The sequence below is a fragment of the Dipteris shenzhenensis genome, chromosome 30, assembly GCF_047967505.1.
Source record: "Dipteris shenzhenensis isolate YYH24624 ecotype China chromosome 30, Dip_SZ_1.0, whole genome shotgun sequence".
In the NCBI taxonomy this organism is placed as follows: Eukaryota; Viridiplantae; Streptophyta; class Polypodiopsida; order Gleicheniales; family Dipteridaceae; genus Dipteris; species Dipteris shenzhenensis.
The window spans coordinates 10,426,875-10,447,976 of NC_141625.1; the positions used below are offsets into that span (position 1 = coordinate 10,426,875).

At 43.4% G+C, this 21,102-nt stretch overlaps 1 protein-coding gene across 6 annotated transcripts in view; it reads right to left on the minus strand.

Moving 5' to 3' along the window:
• LOC147881701 (uncharacterized) overlaps positions 1 to 21,102 on the minus strand; it is a 76,329-nt gene that overhangs the window by 15,628 nt on the left and 39,599 nt on the right. For 5 of the 6 annotated variants that reach the window (XM_087401655.1, XM_087401654.1, XM_087401653.1 and 2 more), the window contains 5 exons: positions 9,033 to 9,131; positions 4,708 to 4,776; positions 4,411 to 4,534; positions 4,143 to 4,220; positions 3,950 to 4,006 (listed from right to left, as the gene is read on the minus strand). In XM_087401655.1, coding sequence (XP_087257781.1) covers positions 3,950 to 4,006; positions 4,143 to 4,220; positions 4,411 to 4,534; positions 4,708 to 4,776; positions 9,033 to 9,131 — 427 coding nt within the window. Of the gene's footprint in view, positions 1 to 3,949; positions 4,015 to 4,142; positions 4,221 to 4,410; positions 4,535 to 4,707; positions 4,777 to 9,032; positions 9,132 to 21,102 lie in introns of all 6 variants that reach the window. The other variant, XR_015543948.1, reaches the window with a different exon arrangement.

Below are 21,102 nucleotides of genomic sequence, written 5' to 3' on the forward strand. Positions count from 1 at the left end.
TTTTAAAAAAAGAAAGTGTGTGTGAGTGAGTGAGGGTGTGAGAGAGAAAGAGCCAAAATAGAAGAGGGCCATGTGGCAACAAAGTGTGTGGGACACTTTTTAACAAAAATGTAACTAGAGCGCTGCCTGGAAGGCAGTGCTAACAAGATGCCTTACTGTTGGAAGAGCTGCTAGGACCTACATTATGGATGATAGATTGTTTGGACCCAATTCTTCTAGAGCCCATAACTGTCCAATGCCATCAAAGCTACTGTTCCTCCCAATCTACTTGCTGTCCCCCTAGCCATCCTCTCATCACTCCGCCTCTTGCTGCCTCCCTTTTCCTTCCTCTCTCCTTTGCTAACCTTCCATCCTGCTATACAAAACTATAAGGCAAGACATACAGTGCAGCCATCCCTTCTTCAGCCCCTCTCGCTCCCTTGCCTTCTTTCTTTCACCCTCTCCATGTCGTACGAAAATGAATGACTGTCTATAAATGCCATACAATCCCAGCCCTATGCCTCACCTTTTCTCACCCTCAGTCGCTTCCCCTAGTAGTCCATGCCCTTCCTACCTTTTACCCTAGGTTCCTTCTAGTTCAAAGCCCCCTTTTCCCTTCCTTCTTGGTGTTTGCAGGTTATAGAGAGTTTTTTAATAGGCTTCAAGTTGGCCTTCCACCTTTTGGATTGGTGAATAGCTTTATCTCCACCCAATTGAGACCCAATCCTACTTCCACTTCTTCACCAGCTATGAAACATGCTTTTTTTTAAAGGGAAGTTGCAACAACTCAAGAAAGTTGAGACTGAGAGTACAACATCTCTCTTTGCACCATTGATGGGTCTTGCCCTTCCAAAAGCCAAGCCATAGACTGGATGCTACAGCCCTTTACCCTAACCTCTCAATGTACCCTATTGTTGTTTGCCTTCTAATGAGAGGTTTTCTTTCAGGTGATATTTCCTCGGCAATGTTAGTGGCTAGCCCTCAATTCCAAAAGGAATTTTCTCTTTCCTTTTATGTTGGGATTCAACCCAGTGCTTTTCATTAGGTTTCCTAGGCTCCCACAGGTTTACCACCAGTTCCCTACCATTGGAGACTTATTTAGCATGGTCACCAAAGTACCTTCTCTCCCTAGTCAATAGTAGAGGCAGGGAGGTCAGATGGCGTGCCTCGTGTTAGGGTCATTGTTTCCAACCCTAGCATTGGGATGACCATGTTCTGCTTCAGTGCCCCGATCTCAGACAGACAATTCAAATAAGAAAACGCTAGGATTAATGTCAGATTTGTACACTCTTTTCCCAGGTTTTTCCTTTACAGTGGTGGTTGTAGTTTGAGATGACAATACTTTAGTAGCAGCTCCAACACACGCACAACATCCTTCTTCTGAGACCAGGTATACAACCTCTTTTCCAGCCTCAGCCCCTCATCCCATCTAGTGAATAGGTTCTTCCCCTCTATGGAGATGCAATTTCGACCATCCCTACAAAAGATAGGCTCATCGTTGCTTCCACTAGGACAAAAACCTCAATATCTTTGATACAATGGCTAAACCTTCTCAAAATTGTGTGGTTCACATACCGAAAACAAATCCTTAGTTCTAGATTCTAAAGCGTAGTGTTTTCACTCCTTAAAAAATATGTGGAGACTTTATGGAGGTGGTTCCTTCTACCTTTGGCAACAGGCACTCCCTAGACCAGAGTCGAACATGATTGGGTACCAAATCGCCTTCTATTGGGCATGCACAACGAGTGGTGTTTCAAAACCCAATATAAAATATGCCCTTAAAATATGCCAAGATATCAAGATATCTAATACATAGGGTGGATGCTTTCATCACTTGGTCAGGCAAGCAATTCCATCCTTCACCGATGAGCATTGCTAGCTAAACCATTTACGGTCTTGTAGTGTTCCTAATCGATGTCAAGAAAGCTGATTCATGATAAGCTATATCCAAGATTTCAAGAGGCCCCATTGATATTTGTTTTCTCCAAGAACATAATTGGATGATCTCTTTTGCGGAAGTCATGAAGTTTCTCTCAGGCCACACTTTGGTTTGCTGCAGTTGGCACTAGAGGGACTTTATTTTAGATTTCATCTTCTATTCTTCTCTAGTAGTTGGACCAATGGATTATTCTTTTATTGGATGGGTGTCTATGTGCCTAATACCATGGACTCCACAGGCAGCTTGGTGGAGATTTCAACATGGTAAAATAGTGTACACATACAAAAGGAGAAAGGGGGAAAGGCATTGATCCTCCTCTGAGAGGTTCATGGGATCTACTAATATTTCACTGCGTAAGAGACGAGGATTGCAATTTGATGATGCTTTTCATGTCCATGATCCCTCCCTCTTATTTTCCTGGTCAAATAGGAGACATTCAGCTCCTCTCCTCCCTCTCATGCACGCATGCACGACCCCCCTCCTCCCTTCCCCCCTTGCACACAACAAGCTAATCACAACAAGGAGTAGATCACGCTTTGCCATTTAATATACAACATCACTATGTTTAGTGTTCTAAAGTGTGAACGTTTGACGTTTGAAATGGCTTGTAGACCTATCACTCCCCTTTTTAGCTATATAGTAATGTTGTGTATCAAAATTAATTTGCAAAGCATGATCTACACACTGGTACAATTAGCGTGTACAATTGTGTGTGAAGGTAGAGAAAAGGCAGCCAAGGGGGTGGTTGTTGTTGGGGGGGGGGGGGGGGGGGGGTGTCTTGAAAAGAATAAATATAAAACAAAGAAAGACAAAAGGGACACTGCATCAATCGATTGCCATTCTCTTGGGTCCCACAATAGGCCAAAAGCACCATGTCTTGCCCATGACAAGAGAGAGGTGAAGATCTATGTACCAACGCACATCACTAAATCCCACAAATCTAACCATGTGGAGAATAGCATCCTTGGCTCCTGCTTAGAAAATTTAATTAGTCTCCAACCACCTCAACTGCATACCTGCCTCCCTAATCCCTATGAGCTGGTACAAATTACCTATAGAGGAATGATTTGCTGATGAAGACACCCAACCAATAAACCTGTCGACCCCTCTCCAAGTTCAGTCCCTTGCAACTGTCAAGAGAGATGGTTGTGTCGATCCGTACGGTGCGACTAAGTGTTCCATAGATCATGGGTGGTGCATGGGTGGTGGGTGGTTGTATATGATTGTGTCGATCCATACGTTGAGACTATGAGTGTTACATAGATCATGGGTGGTGGTGTTGGTGCAACTATGAGTGTTCCATAGATCATTGATGGTGGGGGCGATACTTCTCTGGAGACTTTCCAGGCACCTACTCTTGAGGCCAGTCTCCTCTCCCATCTGGACCATGCATGTATCTCGAATAGCTCAATGGATGTCCTAAATCATCAATATGGTACTTGTTTCACATGATTGATTGTCTGTACCCCTCATCTTAAGTTTGAGGGGGAGCCTATGAGAGGGATATTCCAATCTGTCTCCACACTTCATAACTGCCTGCTAGTGGGGAGAAAATGGAAGCCTAGTGTGGGCATCTGTGAAGATCCATCTCATGCTCAGAATTCAATCACCACCTCTATGGGGAGGGCAGCCCTGAGCTGGTGGTTGAAGACCCTTCCAAGCCACGAAGGGTTAGTTTCCCTAAAGCTATGCTGCAAGAGATAAGTTATTTAAGAGAAACGGAGGCCATTGTGACAGGTAAAGAGATCAACATTACTTCAAAACTATGGGAAAACCACCCTTGGGTTCACAAATTATTTTGAAACCAAACATTAGACACCAATTGAACTATGAGTCCTCATCCAAATCAGGTACAACATCAGGATCATCAGGCCATCCAATTTCAAAATTATACACCTGTGTTTTAAGTAGATGTAAAGTAATCAACAGTAACATGACCTAACTATCACGAAGTGAATCAATACACTTTGAAAAGGGAGACCATACTGTAGATTATTGAAAGGATCTAGTTATCATGGAGTGGAAACTCACCAGTACAACTTTTGTTGAGCCTCTCTTTATTGGGTCACAAGTTTGAAGTCCTATTTTCTGTCAAGCTTTCATGCCAGGTTCACATAAGATACACAACAGGAGAAACTACTAGTTTGGGCATCTAGCAAGTAAGATTCATCCTACCTTTATTCTTTGTATTCTGCTTAAAGCAAGGAAAAGAAGGCAATCTCACCTTTAGATAATCTTCCAAATCCTCCAAAAAAATAGCTGGATCAGATATTTGTGCAGGTATTTCTCCACTATCACGAGACTGAGTGAGTGCAAACATCACAAAATAAATTTGATACTTGCATGCAGGAACTATGAACCGAAAGGTAGAAAGGGAAAGTGTAGTGAAAAGATTCTCTAAACATGAACCACAGAAGATACAAAGAAAGTTGGACTTCTAAAAAGGAATATTCCAGTATAATAGATGCTTCTCCAACTAGGTGAAAGAAAACCTGCTGCAGCCAAGACTTCAGGGATCTCCAAAGGCTCGGTATACCTTCACTCTCCCATTGGTTCAAAGTGATCCTTCCTTCTCCACTGCGCTTCAGCAAATCTAAGTAGTATGAAGCAGTGTGCCTGCAAATCTAAGGGTTCATTTTTTAGGATCTGATTATCCTGCAACCCCTGAAGCTGCCTCAGAAAAGCGTTCAGCAGCATCTTATGTACTTGAATGTATGGGTGTACTTGATAATAGAGATATTGATTTATAACACACAATGAAGTCAAACAATGACACAAGCGAATCATACCACATAAGGGGCTTGTACAAAGGGAAGCGGAACTTTGGCCGCACTTTCAATCGCTCCTCCATATGCCAAGTGCTTCTATTTGAGTCAAGGAATTATATGATATATGATAGCAAACTCATATAAAGATTTCCAGTCTTTTACCCATCGACTACCTCGAATTTAAATTATAATAGCATCAAACACCATTAAAAAATGAAGAGAATCTATTTTAATTCAAAACTATGCAAAGAACAACTCTTGAGAAACCCCAAACCACTATTGTATCTCTACTCAAACTTTCCCAAGCCAAGGTTAACCACAAAGACTTTTACATTTATAGCATGCTCACTCACAAAAGTTCAAACCAAGATACTTGAGAAAGGATCTTGTTGGGGGGAAATGCACTGCTTAGTGTGTGTGTGTGTTGGGGGGAGATTTATTAGTTGACTTCAATTGTCTCTTGACCACCAATCGCCATTACTTTTGAGTGGCCTTTTGTCAAGTTCCATAGACGGACATTTGTTGGTCATTGACACACTCCTTTGAGACAAGTAATTTGAGCATTGCACATCCCTTCATTTGTGTTTTATAAGCCTTAGTAATTTTGACTATGCCAAGATGAGACTAAGGCAATTGCCATAGTTGGACTGAAATTTCAAGAGAAACAAGTATATCGACTAATATGGCAAAGAAACAAGTATATCTACAAATATGGCTGAAAATTAATGAAAACATTTATCCTTGAGTTAAGCACCATAAGAATAGGAGTCTCAACCTCTATAGTCCAATCACAAAGATGAGAACCATCACCTCTGTCAAAAGCCCAATCATCCACATAATATATGTCAATCCGTGCATGTATAGGCATCTGCAATCTCCTGTTCAACTAAGAAAACAGGAGAGAATGTGGCTCAGTGTGAAAAGCATAATCGTGCCAAGCATCCCTGCCACTGTATTGAAAAAGGAAGGCATCCCACGTTGCTCTCTCTAGGGAGTGAATACCACCTTCCCTACCACCCCTTTTGTCTGAGGGAATTAACCATGTTGAAATTGCCCCCTATAATCCAAGCATCTGCAATATGTGACCAAGAGAGCAGTTCCTTCAAAAAAAGAACACGATCCCCTCTAGAATTCGGTGCATAAAGGTTTAAAAGACCAACCTTATGCCCATCAATCAAAAGTATAATCCACTGAGCTCTGGAAGGGACTATGATCCCGTGTCCAATCACCAAGGGGAGTATAGAAGAAGAAATAGAGATGCAAGTACCTCCCCTGGTGCCCAAGGCGGGTGACCAAAAAGTATGGCCTGAAAGAAGCTTACCCGACTTGGAACAATACATGACATCCAATTTGTGTTCCTGAATCATCAGAATATCCATGGGACCCCTAGTAACACTTGGATGAAGTTGGTTACGAATCAGTTTCCTATGAGGTACACCCCCGAGGCCCTGAACGTTCCAACTGACAATCCTCATCTGCAAGAGGAGGAGGCCGGATGAAAGATCCTACCCAACCTGGTAGCAGAGAAATCCCTCTCCTGCAAAAAGTTCCTCCTATCAAGAGGAGGGAAGTCAACTGGGGATAGCACACCCACACCTGTTGAGGGGGAAACTCTGTCCACGGATGTCTAAACGATGTGCTCCCCAAGCGTAGAGGGTACAAACTCCTCTGCCTCAAACTCAGCCAAGTCTGCCAGAACTGAAAATGAATTCCTGCGAAGTACCTCTGGCGTAGGAGTGCGAAGGAACCCTGGGGAAGGAGGAGTGGAACCAATAACCCCCTTACCTCTGTTAGGTATAGATAGCTGTGCAAGAGAAGGAGGGGGGTGCTGCAATAACTAAGCATGGTGCTGCATGACCTTGGCCACGACTTTGGCATTGTTCTCAAGTAAGGCACGGGTCTCTGGCGAAAGGTTCTCCCTAGGTGAGCGCTCCTGCACATGAACACGTGAAGGGGCAGGAGCAGTCTCATTTGCACATGGAACCAGGACAGGAATGTCTCCTGCCTGAAGAGACGGGTCCGCGGCCCCATCAATGGTAGCCTAAGGTGGAACTGGCTCCCCAACTCTAATAGGTACCCAACGGAGGACGACCGAAACAAGACATGCTGACTATCCTGTCTGCTCTGTAGAAGTACCAAGACGAGAGGGTCTTGGCTGTGAAGTCGAAGGGCTAGCAACGCGTGAAGCGGTAGGAGCTGGTCGTGAGGAAGGTCCAGGTCGGGTGAAGCTATGAGGCGCACCCGTGGATCTTTTAGGTCTTTTCTTCTTTCTTTTCCTTGGGCAATCTCTTGCAAAGTGCCCAAGGGTCCTACAAATCCTACACTGATCCTATCTCCCTGCAATCTTGACTCTCTGTCTGAAGAAGGAGCCATCTGGATGCTAAAGCATAATGTGGTGATCTGAGATGTTAGGGTCAGAGACAATGACCCTAACACGCGGTACCCCATCGGACCTGACTGCCTCTACTATTGAAGAAGGCAACTCAGGGAGAGGGGGGATCTCAGTAACCACCCCAAAGGCGGCTCCAATGGAATCTAGAAGTTGATGGTAAACCTGAGGAAGGTCGGAAATCTAATGAAGAGTGACGTCGTCCGGCTATCCTCCTCGACAGGATCAAACCCCAATGAAAAAGGGGTCAAAAAATCCTCCTGGAGCTCAGTGCTAACGGGCTGGCCTGAAGCACTCTACCTGCTACCTCCGAGGAGTCAAAAACAATCTGGAAGAAACCTCCCCCAAGTAGACAAACATCTGTGAGGTGCCTTGCGAGGTCTCTAGGTAGAGCAGCGAGCATCTAGTCCTTGGCCTGTAACCTAGAAGGGTGGGACCCATGGATGCGAGCAAAGAACGATGTCGAGCTCTCCTGCTCTGTATCTTTTTTGAGCTACTGTAACTCGTCTTTTGAAAAGGTGATGGTTTTCACGGCCGGTGGAAGCAGGCAAGTGGAAAGGCCGACTCGAACACTAATGAGCTCAGTCCGACTGAAAAAATGCTTAGGATAAAGAAGAGGATGAGGGCGAGACGGAGAAGAGGATGAGGGCGAGACGGAGAAGAGGAAGAAGGCAGAGGGTGGGGGAGTGGGAAAGGCTGAAAAGGAGAGGGTTAGGGGGGAAAGGGGAGGAATGGAGGAGAGGGGATGTAGGAGGAGGGGAGGGGAGAGGCAGAGGGGCTGAAGAAGTGGGAGAGGAGAGGAGGGAGGAGGGGGAAGGGGGGGCCGGGGGAGGTAGGGGCTTTAGGGGCAGAGTTAGAGGCGGATGTAGGGGGTGGGGGTAAGGGCTGGGGTGGTGGAGAGAGGGATTTCAATACTTTGTTTTTCTGGATGCCACGACACATACACTCCAATGAGGGCATTGTTCATGGCGCACTTGTCTGATCTTTGACTTGACATCAATAGTGTACGCATCTTGCAAAAAACAAGTGACTTTGATATCATGTTGGCAATTTTCATCAGACATTTTACTTGTTCCTTTTTTATGTGTCATCAAATTTCAACATCGAATTATGTTCTTCTACATTTGAAGATGCTTCTATAATCGGAGTGGATACAATTCTAATGTCTCGCACTTGTGAATCATCAGCGATTGAGTTGTGACATTGCATGGCTTCTTGCTTTTCGAAGTATTTTGAAGTATCCTTGAAATTCCTTCTCTTTGTCTTTGGATCTTGTCTGAGCATAATGTGACGTGACTTTCATATCAATGAGCCAATTATTGACCACCAAGCATAAAGACTGATCCATAGAGTTATACTTTGCAAGTATGTGTAAAACTCTTAAAATGTGCATGTAAAATATAACTTTGTGTTGCTAAACACGTTAGTGAAGACGACATTGAATTTTAATAAACTTTGAGCAAGAAAGGGCTTGACCACCAAGCATAAAGACTAATCCATAGAGTTATACTTTGCAAGTATGTGTAAAACCGTAAAAATGTGCATGGAAAATATAACTTTGTGTTGCTAAACACGTTCGTGAAGACGACATTGAATTTTGATAAACTTTGAGCAAGAAAGGGCTCAAAGTCCTTACAAAGTATCACTAAATCAAACTTAGATTGACCATAATGATGACCCCTCAAAATGACCAAAACAGCATTAAAATATTTCTCTTTATGTGCTTGAAGTTTGGGTCAAAACAACACTAGAAACAAAGTCCAAATGACCAAGATAATGCTTCTAACCTTTGACATAGGCAATTGGATCGATTAAGACACCTCAATTACAAAGACCGGGTGCAATAACTATTAGTATATTATCTAGAGAGAGAGAACCAAGTGCAATAACTAGAGAGAAAGAGAGAGAGAGAAAGAGAGAGAGAGAGAGAGAACACAAAAAAACATGTAAAGGATATACTTCAAGCTGTAGTGTTAAGTTGTAACCGGTCAAAAAGTTCCCACCAATCACAACGGAATCAATAGGTGTAGCAACACTGTGTGGCCATCCGCCAGGTCTGCCAATCACATCAAATCTAGAGAAATTATGATCTATACCACAAAATTCCCAAAAAGACCTATATAGTAGCTGCACCCTTTACAATATTGACAAAGTACCCAAAGAGAAAATTTGAATATTTCATAAAAATGTATTTAATAAAATAAAAAACAAAGCTATTTCACAATGTTAAGACTATAAACTTAAACAAGATGCAGATTGCCTTTAAACAATAGTAGTTGAGTTAGCTAACTGTTGACAAAATTCAACCACCAATGTATGTTATGCTCAATCGAGGTAACATGACCTTGGAAGGGTCAGTTGACATTTTCCTTTAAAGGATCAATGTTTGTATTATATTTGTTTGGGCTTAATGTAAATGATCAAAAAGGAATCAAGGTCAAGGTCCTTGGTGAGGGTGACATGGCACTAGACTAGGTGGATCTAAGGCTAAGGGACTAAATGCATGAAATATGCCAAGGGGCAAATGGTTTTAATAATATCCCAAGAGAGGGGTAAATGATGCATTAAGGAGGGACCCTAAAATGAAGACATGTGGCATACTAGATCCATCTAGGGAATTTCGGGGCTTGGTGGAAATTAAGTAAGTAAGAGCTTCAACGTAACAATTGGGAAGAAGAGAGAGCTTACTACTACCACCGAGATCGGCTGGGAGGCGATTTTGTGTGCCCATGCCCGTGATTCGATGTAAAGCTAGGAGTAAACAAGTTTGCATTTAATATTTGGTATCAGAGCGGTCGTGATTGGGTTGGATCGAGGACTCATCAGCGTGACGATCAGAGAAAAAGACTAAGGTGGTAGATTGTTTGCGTCGTCTGGTTCGGGCCATCGGGTAGTTCATTAGTTGGGTGGACATTGAACATCAGGGTGGCGCACGCGCTGGTCACGACTTGTTGACTGTTGAGCTGAAGAACCTGAAGAACGTGATCCGTAATATCACTGCATCATATTGCGCGGATGACACCGGTGGTTTTGGGTTAGCACGTAGTAGAAGACAGTGTCCCACTTATTGTTCAGCGAGGAATCGACATACCGAAGCGCAATTAAAAACTGGAAATAGAGTGAGGAGGGATATCGGGACTTGAGCGTAACACTTTACCATCATCTGATACTCTTAAACTAGATGATGAGCGAAGGACCGCAGCCACAGCAGTTGTAACTTCTGAAGGAACCTTGTCAGGACCAACCTTCTCCAGCCCAAGATAACTCCTCATCTGTGAAAAAGAGCATACTAGGGGAAGACTAACCAAGCCATCCTCACTTTCCTCCATACATTTTCAAAAAAAACTTGTCAAGAGGCAGATTATTGTCACTGAAGTAAAATTCCACCTGTCGAAGAATTGGACGGAGGTCTTATCGTCGAAGGAAGGTTCCATGAAGCCGAAATAACTCTGTACGGTTGCAGTTAGCAGATGATCGCACCACCCATGAGACTAGTCTGGCATGTGTTGATCGCGTGGAGATACCAGGGGGTTTTTGATTTCTTTTTTCCCTCTGTTTTATTTTTTTGGTTAAATTTCTAAAGCTTCGAGGTGTGTGAGCTGGATTGGGAGCGAAATTATGCCTTTGGATTTAAGGATTTGAGGTTTCTGAGATTGCAGGAGTTTCCCTAGCATAGGGAAAAGTGGTTTTGGTTGCAGTGTGATGTATGCCTGGTTAGCTGTAAATTTGGAAGTTGGGCTTTTGACTTGTAACTACAGTTTCAAGCGGTATTTTATTAATTATTTATTTAAATTAAAAAAAAACACCCATCGAACTAAATGGAAGTAGAAGAAGAAGCTTCTAGGATGGATCCCGTAGAGTCGGGAGTCCGGCCGACCCCGCAGGTGTCGCGCCTTGAAGATCATACACTATCTGGCAGAATTGCAATGTTAGAGGATGCCTTGCAACAGATTTTAGCGCAGCAGTTACAAGCAAATGTAGGGCAATCTGAGCTCAGAAAAATGGTTCATAGTATGTCTGCTAGACCATCTCGTGAAGAGAAAGGTAAATTTCCAATGGAACCGGAGTCCAGTGTTCATACGGTCGAGCCTAGGAGAGCTAAGGTGCCTAATATTGCCAATTATAGGCCAAAAAAGTATTCTGGTCGGATGTCTGACCGTAGTTCCGATATCATAGAGACCTGGTTACACAAATGGGACGAGGCATTTGCCATTTGTGAAATTAGAAATGATATGAAGAAAATCCGCGAGGCCACCCATATGTTTAATGAGGCAACGGATAGGTGGTGGATAAAACAACAGAAAGATGGAGTGGCATCCACTACTTGGGAGGGGTTTAAAAAGGAATTTAGAAAACACTTCTTACCTCTTGACGAAGCATCCCGAGCTTGGGGTCAATATCGAAACCTTCGTCACAGAAATTTATCAGTGGCGGAATACACTGATAAGTTCAGAGAAAGTGTAATGAAGGTTGGTGAACCTCCACCTCAGATTTTATCGTTGGATTGAATGATCGGATAAAGATGGAAGTTTGGGCTAAGTATGCAAACACGCTAGATGAAGCAATTGCCATAGCCTTGAACTATGAGGATGCAAAAGGCAGCAGACCAAGTGGGTTTGTGCAAGTTGGGACTCAGTATGGATACCCGAAGAAAACTGGGTTCAAGAAGAAGTTTTTTCCCAAGAAAGAGACTTCTATCAAGTAAGAGAAAAAACCCGCGAGAGCTAGCTCAAAGCGGAATACATCTTCAAATCATGAGGATAAATAAAAACCCCCTCAGAGTGAGGTGGAAAACAACCAAGACTGAGGAGGCTGAGGCTGAAAGTGCCACCTCAACCCTGTAGTAGTCTCAGAGAAGAAAGGAGAATCCTTCCATTCCCTGAAGAAAGAAGCCCTCCTAGCTGAGGCTGCACGGGAGTCTCCCTGCATACTCGTCCATACGGCCATCAAAGTATGTACGGTGTCTGTCCAGATACTAGCCAATGTGTGCGAGGGATGAACCTGAGTACCCTCCAAAGCCTCTGTGCATCTGGCTCTCCAGATATGCTAGGATGCTATGCTTGCTAAAATCTCCCAAGAAGTATCCACAGAGGCATGTACAGCTGTAAAAGGAAGGTGTGGTACCACATCCAACAAACAGGACTCAATCTGATGACGTCGAACCGAAATAGCCCGAGAGGAGTCAAATCTCTCATAGAATACTTGAGGCCCTGTAAGAGAAAGCCAAGCCACTGAGCCCCATGTCATAAAGAATGGGGAGTCGGCAAAGTGACTGAAAATCCTGGCTACCCCCATCCAAATCATCCTCGCCTGTTTGCAATCCCATAAGCAATGCTGAATAGTCTCCGAAGCAGAGAGGCAACGAGGGTAAGTAGGGTCGGCTCCAAACCTGGATCTCCAAAGGTTCACTGCAATCCCACCATGGATAGAGAGCCAAAAGAAGATAGTGATCTTTCTATTCCTGTGGGATTTCCAGAGTCTCCTCCAGAAGCACCTCTGCAGATACGCAGTGATATCAAATGTCTCCCAATGAGGAACTCTGGAAGGTCTCCAACCTCTACTACTGAGCGGAAATCTCCTGGCATTACTGACCGTGTAACAAAAGAAGGGGATGCTCTTCTCTCGATGCCCTGTGTAAATCCACTCCACTCTCCGTGGTCCCACTGCAAATACCTGATAGGAACTCCCCCATAGAGCCAGAGCCTCCAAGACCCGGTGGAGAGTAGCCGGGGGTCTGGGTCTAGGAACCACTCTGAATCTAATCCCTGCACCAAAAGACCTACAACCCTGATAGGCTGAAAAGCAGACTCAAGCAAGATGTCCTCTGTGGACCTGAGCAATCTGCCACCATCCTGGACACTAAAAACTAAAGCATCCTCATATGCATCTCGAAAGGCCAAAACCTGAAGCGGAACACCGCCTCTCGTAAAAGTACATGCCCAAGTGGAGCAAGTGAGTGGCATATCATCTCTGTCTACCCAAACCTCTGGAAGGGCTGCCTCAATCTGCAAGATCCTCCCTGCACTCCCTCTGAGATGTCCTGTCGACCTTGATTTGGTCTCTTCTAGAAGCCTGCGGAAAGCTTTCCAAGACCCCATAGATGATGTAGGTCCCCTCTCCCACCTGGACCACTGCATGTAGAGTGAGGCACCCAGTGGTCTGCCATGATCATCTAAAATATTGTCATTCCACATGATGGGTTGCCTATCAATCTCTTCACGAGAGGAAGGAGGAATCCTCCGAAGAGTGCTCCTGAAACTGCTGGCCCAAGCTTTCAGAATGGCAACCATGAGAGGGGACGAAGGTGATCTGAGGTGTGCTGTGGTGAAGATCCACCTAACACTGCTCATCCAGTCTCCTCCTGAAAAAGGTGTGCACCTCTGTATGCTGCTAATAAGAAAGTCCTTCATGGTATCCACTTTTGAGATCTATCCTGCTAGAAACTACAACTTATCCAGTACATTATCAATGCGAGCAGTGGGGAACTTGTTCTTAACTGTCATCTTATTCAATGCATGGTAAACAACACACATGCCAAATGAGCCATCCTCCTTTTGGACCAGTAGTACAAGTGAACAACAGGGTGAAGAACTAGGTTGAATCCACCCCTTCAAAAGCAAATCATGCGCCTATGTCATTCTCTCTTCCCTCTGAGTTGAGTTACTCACTCTATAGGGGGGACCTGTTAGGTGGCTCAATCCTCGGATAAGTTCAATAGTATGGTCCTCTGGACGCTCAAGTGGCAATTCCCTTGGAAGGATATCTAAAAGACAATCATGAAAAATATCAAGAAACTGAAATTTATCCTCAATTTATATCAGAATTTACATATATTTCTATATCCTTGATAAAAATCATGTACGCAGAAATTGCAGACTTTATTGATTTAGCAACGGAAGCATTTGATACAACGGGGATAGTCACCCCTCTTCTTTTTACAACAATCTGATGCTCTCTACCCCTATAGGTAAAAACTAGAGTTCTCTATGGTATCATAAGATGTACCCTCTTCCTATGAAACCAGGGAATACCCAACTCTACATCATGTTGCTTTAGGGGTGAAATATAGAAATCATCCTGGTCTACACAGTCTTGTAAATGGATTCGGATCTTCCTAATAAGGGGGGTGACAGGAATGGCATCTCCTTGAAATATTTGATCTACATGCAAAGCACTTCCCAACTCTTATGTATTAATCCTAGGCCATAAGGCTAGCTATTTGGAAATGAAGTTATCAGTAGGCCCTAGATCAAAGAGAATCAATACATTCTGATTCCTTGCTTTACCCCAAGAGAGGAAAAGTTCTCTGGCCTTTGGATCGGCCACTCTCCCACCACCATCAATCAATGTCTCTCGAATTCTTCCTTTGAAGTTGGAACAAGCTCTCTTCAGAAAAAGGCCATGCCTTCGCTCTAATACCACTATAACACGATCCCATATGAAGGGTCCACGTCCGCAACGCCTCTTCAATGAAGGCCATGTGGAAGAATTGGATGCGCTTATGGCTGTTCCACAATAGAAGCACAAATCCCAGGGTGTTCCCTCCCCACTTGCTAAGTCAAGCCACTAGAAGAGAGGTCGATCTTGCCATTGTCAATGTCCTTCAAACTTTATGCATTCGACTTCCGTGGCAGTCTTCATGCATATGCAAGAACCGGCTTCAACTTTCAAGTCTAAAGGCAAACCTCTTGAAAACACAGCCTTTGTGACACATCATCCAGAAAAGAAGAACTCGGCACTTTCCCAACCTGAAAGAAAAAACTTTCAGCCTAAGAAGCCAAGGGGGAGCTAGAGACCCTATAAGGGTAGAGCTCGTTTCACACCTGAGCAGATTGAGACCTTTCGAAAGGAGGGCAAGTGTTTACGGTGTGGAATAGAAGGGCATGTGGCTGTCCAATGCCCCAAAGGACTTACGGATCCAAGGGAGCAGTGAAGACCACAAGAGCCGCCTGGACCTAAGGCGGGAGGTATCCCAAATGTATTGATTGAAGACCAACCCTTGTGGATATACGAAGCATCACCAGTCTCATATGGCATGTTGATAGTTTCATGACGGGTGGAGGGTGATCCGGTAGGGAATAGTCAAACCACTAGTAACTTCACTCATGTGAAGTTCACCTCGTGCACCAGCTTCCATCATCATGTCACTCGATGTGACTACCATGGATACTAAAGATCTATCACGATACCGTAGATGTTGTATACAAGACCATATTGAAGAAAGAAAAAGCAAACCATACTAAAGATGATAAATATACATCAAGATGAATCCATGAACATGTGCAAACTCATCCTCTTAAAACACACCATGTAGTGCAGTTTCAATCTCATGATAGTCACTCATAGGGTAAACTCCATCACACATAGCAAGGATTAGCTACTATGACATCCCCACTGACATCATCAACACCCAACCGTGGGTGTAGACCATAGTATAAACATATGCTCTCACACATACAAATCCACACACCCACACATACATCAGCAACCATTTATACAAAGGTCTTCGTACTGAGTTTATGTCAACACTCCGAAGGGGAAGGGCAAACTCAGCCTGCCAAGGCTAGAGCTAAAAGAGAAGGCCAATTAACAAGTAGTCCACATTCTCTTCATTCAAGCTACAACTGCTTGTGAGGACTATAAGATTTCAGTTTAGTCTCTCCCAAACGAGCATCCAAACCAAAAAAATGCTTAGACCATCTAGCTCAAAGGGCAATATACCACTTTAGATAAGAAAGAATTTTCGTAACATCAACAGGCCACAACATGGATGTAAACTTCACAAGGTGAAATTTGCATGTCCGCTAATACAATAGAAGCATATATCAAGATTAATCCAGGAGCATGCCCAAACTCATCCTCTTATTTAACACACCACATAGTGCAGCTTCAATCTCATGATAGTCACTCATAAGGTTGAAAATCATAAACTCCATCACGCATAGTAGGGACTAGCTACTATGACAACCCTATTGACGTCATCAGCACCCAACAGTGGGTGTAGACCATAGTATAAACATATGCTCTCAACTATTTGTGAAGACTATAAGATTTCATTTTAGTCTCTCCCAAACGAGCATCCAAGCCAAATAAATGATTAGACCATCTAGTTGATAGGGAAACACACCACTTAAGATAGAAAGATTTTTCACAATATCAGCAGGTTGCAACATGGACGGAAACTTTACAAGGTGAAATTTGCATGTCCGCTAATACAACACAAGCCTACACTAAAGGTGATTAAGCACATTGAAGGTGACATATTGAAGATAGCAATGTAAATGATATGGTCAAATTGAAGGTAGCAAGAGCTATACTAAAGAGAGCATACATGGTGATCAGCAATGATAAATGCTATGAACTATAAATAACCATGCGTGCAGGATTTGTAGAAAATAACTGGCTAGGGTGGTGAAATCCTATCAAAAGAACTCACACAAAGAAAACTCACATGTGTGGTCAGTAAACATATGACATACGAAAAGTAAATGAAAATAGGATATCCAATAATGATCCACAAATGTAGTGGAGAAAAAATGTAGGCATGCTACAATCAAGTAGTCAATACTTTTAAGAGAGCTCTTGCTAAAGACCCACACTAGAGCTGAGCAAATAGCCATCCGACGGTTATATGCCATACTATACCACCATCTATGAAATGAAGCAAAGAGTTTGATTCTTCCTAGAGTCTATTGAGAGTATGAATGTATCTAGCCAAGTGGTGGCCAGTGTCCCCAAGGCTATGTGGTTTTTTGCTCTATGGCCTACTTGCACCAAGCTGTCCGCCGATTCTTCCCACACCTAGCACGGTCCGATTCTTCCTAGGGTCGATTGAGAGTATGAATGTATCTAGCCAAGTGGTGGCTATGTGGTTTTATGCTCTATGACCTACTTGCACCTAGCTGTCATATGTACCAAGACATGATGCTCGCTATTAGCTTCCAACTATGTGATACTCACTATCCGCTCCATCTATGACATTGTCTAGGTATCATCACTATCTATGTAAAGTCTTGAGAATGGATAAAGGTCAAGTTGTGCCCTACCAATCTAAAGGACAAGCTCCCCTAAATACCATCCTAACCACAAGCAAGTCCTCTGTCTGTAACCTAGTGTCATTTGCATGGTGTACCTAGGGTTGGACATCAGGTGAACGTGGGTTATGGGATAGCATAGGGCTGGATGGCTATTTTTAGCTGAATTTGCTATATATAGAGATTGATTCATATATAGTGCTCGCTTTATATGGAGGGAGCTTTTCATAGCATTGTGCTATCTATAGCGGGTTTCCTTCTATATAGAGGGAGGGCCAGTGCTATTGTGTAGATCAGTTGAGCACTCCTCAATTGATGGATGGGGCTTGGACCCAGGCCGGGACTCTGGCCATCTACATGGCGGATCATAGGTGGTGTATTGAAGGTCCTCTGGACGGGCTCAGGTGGTATGGGACGCCCGGGTTAGATACGGGCCTATGGATGAGTCGAGCTGTAGCCCATGTGCTCGGGGGTGGTCGGGAGGATCGAGGCACCTGTGCTATGATTCTGGTTGTATCGAGGACGAGATTCTAGGTCAGTGATAGGGTCAAATCCTGCGGGGTCGTGTCATCTGGTATTAGAGCCATCCTATCACAATTGAATTCAACGCGAGGTATGCAGAAAAGATGTCTTCCAGGTATGCTTTTTGAGATTGCTTTTGCAAATCTGAAATTTCGCTCATGTATGGGCTGAATCGTTGGCTGATGATGTGCGCTCATGATTGGGAGAGTTGTGGAAGAAATAGAAGTCCATAGGCTGTGTGCTCTCTCTCGGTTGCTACGTGTTTGGAAATTGTGATTCCCTGAGAAGGGTAGGCGATGAGAAGACTTGATGCTTTCAGCAAGAGATATGAGGATGGATCGTTTCTGACCTATAACTACCCACGCTTGGGTTGTTGATGTGATTGGCTGTGTGGGGACGCGTGAGAGTGGGCTGGTTAGGGAAAGAATTCGCTCTAGAATCTCAAGGATGAGATTCTTACCCTAGAGACCTAGTTTTGCTGCAGTTGAGAAGTAGGAGGAAAGAGAGAGTGTTCATAAGCCTAGAAAGCGGCTTGTCTAGGAGATTCGGGCATCAGAGACAGGGGCGATATGACTGGGGCAGGCGCTTGTCTTTGGGAAGGAGCGTATGGCCTGATTTTAGCGCGTTTTGGCTATTTTTGGCTGGCTGGAGAAAAGCGGGACAGGATCTATTAAAAGCGAGACTGTTTTTTGGTTAAAAAGCAGGTTGCTTTTTTGTTTTTCTCTAGCAAGGAAAGCACTTGCTCTAAATCAAGCACCCACCCTAAATTCGCCTAGCTTTTGATGGCCCTTCCTGGCTAATTATATACCCGGGATTTCTCTCTCTTTCTCACTTCAGCACTTCAGCGCATGAAGGCGAATTTCCCACCCTCTTTCCGTCTAAAATCAGCCTATCAGATTCCGCCATCTTTCTTGATGTCCTCTGTGAAGAGCACATGTTTGGACACAGCTGCTTTTCTTCTAGTCTCTCTCCCGTGCGAGATATTTTCCAGCCATGGAAGGACATCAAAGTAATGAGACACCTACGTTGGATTACTGTTTTATTGAGATGGAGGATGAGGCTACATCGGAGATTAATCCTCGTAGACCTCATGACCTGCTACCAGAGATGGATTCCTTGATGGATGAACTCTGGGCAGTTCTTCACTACTATAAAACCCCTCAGTACCAGAAATATATTGAAGAAGGCTCATGCTGTTCTAAATGTAGACAGCTTGTTTTAGAGTCTTTATACCGCTTCCGTGCTATTGAGAAGCGATGAAGAGGTTGAAATCCATCCTCAATTTTGACCGACACCTAATTATTTATTGGCTCGACGGGATCTTTTGAACCACGTTTGGTTCAAGAAGCTTCCCAATTTTGTATGAATTATAAACTGTCTTGTTATTAAATTGACCAGGTTTTGGTTAATTTGGTTATGATTTGTAACTTGTGGCATCTATAATTTGATGGGTTTTTTTTAAAATTATATAACGTGTACTTTTGTTCCATATATCTTGATGTTTTTTAGGTATATGGTACATTGACGATGCCTCAGACTTTGTTACATCTTAAACTGGACTTAACTAAGACAATTGGATTTCCCTTTCTCGAATCTTGGTGCGTAGATTCCTGTTTGGTTTCTATTTGAAGTTTTGATCTCGATGTGATTGTGAGTTATGACTTTTCTTCGAGTTACCGTTTGGACATATGAAGGTTCTTATTGATTAGACCAGGATGCATCTTGTTGGATACCTTCTTTGAATCATGTCCAAAGGCAGGGTCATTCTGAGTCTTACTCTTTTAGCCCGAGGTCATGGATAGTCAAGATTCAAGAGTTGTTAGGGATGCTACCTACTGGTTTTCTTCTTTGACCTATTGGTTGGGGCATTGTAACACAAGGGGGTGTATAATCACATTAAGAAAAGGATTGAGAACGGATTTGCCACCCTGACTCAATCTGGGATCATCTGAGTTGAAGAGGGATTGGCTACCTGATTCACTCATATTGTCCACTGAGTTTTTTATTTGCAGTATACTTTGGTGGTATGGGACACTAAGGTATGTTACACTTAAGATTCTCTGATGTGGTGGTATAATCCAGCGTGAAATAATACCCAAGGACCTCTAGGGTGAAGTACAAGTAGGCTGAATTGAATTGGGGGCAACCTGATTAAATTTTTTACGAGGGCTGACTAAGATTCGTTACCCTGAGTGAAGCCATGTTTTTTTTGGGTTCAACCCTAGAGCTCCATAGTCTAGACTCAATCTCACGGAGGGTTACCGCATATCTTTTAATGCTGGTATGTCAGTTCCTTGTTTGGAACTTGATGTTCCTAGATAAGAGATCCTAAGAACTGGATGATCCTGTGATCGGAGCGGCTTATTGTGCACAAGTTTATACAGGATATTCGATAGTGGATCTTGTTTTAAGAGATTTTGGATTGTATGCTTCCGTAGTCTTTGGATTACATAGGATGTTATTCCCATGATGGTTGACTATATACATGTCTAGAACAGTACCATTGATTGGATATAGCCAACTGAATTTTTGTTGATTATCCTCATGTAGGGGCATTTCGAGGATAGATCAAGGGGACCATATCTTTGGTCAGGATTTTGCCCATTGATACTTCCATGAAGATTCTTCCATCATGAGTTATGAACGGACACCTAATTGTTCTACGATGGAAAGTCTGTCATGTATTTCAACCCAATAATTTGAATTACAAAGGTATTCCGTTGAGGGATTTTCTGAATACTAAGTAACTCAAGAATTAGGGTTGATAGAAATTGCAACCCAAAAATTGGCCTCGAGGGGTTCAATTGATGGGGTTGTTCGAACAATGATTCCTCAATCTCAACCTAAGATTTTGAGTTCAAGGATACTCAATAGATAAGGTTGATAGAATCATTTACCTTCAGGTACGGATTTTACCATGCTTGTGTATGGATATGTCAACGGAATTAACTCTGTAGATTCAGGCGTTACTTGATTTCTCGAGAAGATTACTCGATGACATGTAACCTTGTTTAGATTGAGAGATTTACTTTCCTTGGGTTGGTTATCAAAGATTGTGGCTTTGGGCTTAGATTTTCTTTGATTTGAATCTCATGGAAAGTTCAAACTGATAGTCAAGAGTATAGTTATTGGCATAGACTCATCTTCATAGAGAGTTTTCGGGCTTTCTGGTGAACTCAGGAGTGAGTTCTTAGAGGAAGGGGAGTATGTCATGTGCATGGTGTACCTAGCGTTGGATATCAGGTGAACGTGGGTTACAGGATAGCATAGGGCTGGATGGCTATTTTTAGCCGAATTTACTATATATAGAGATTGATTTGCTCAATGATGATGTGTCACTGTGAGTCACATGCAGTGATGATGTGGCACTGTGCCTAGCAAGAGGTGTGCCAGTGGAGCCTGTGCTGAGGTGGCAGAAGTGGTCACATGCAGTGACTGTGAAGCACTGTGTGTGCCTGCAGAGGTCAGTGC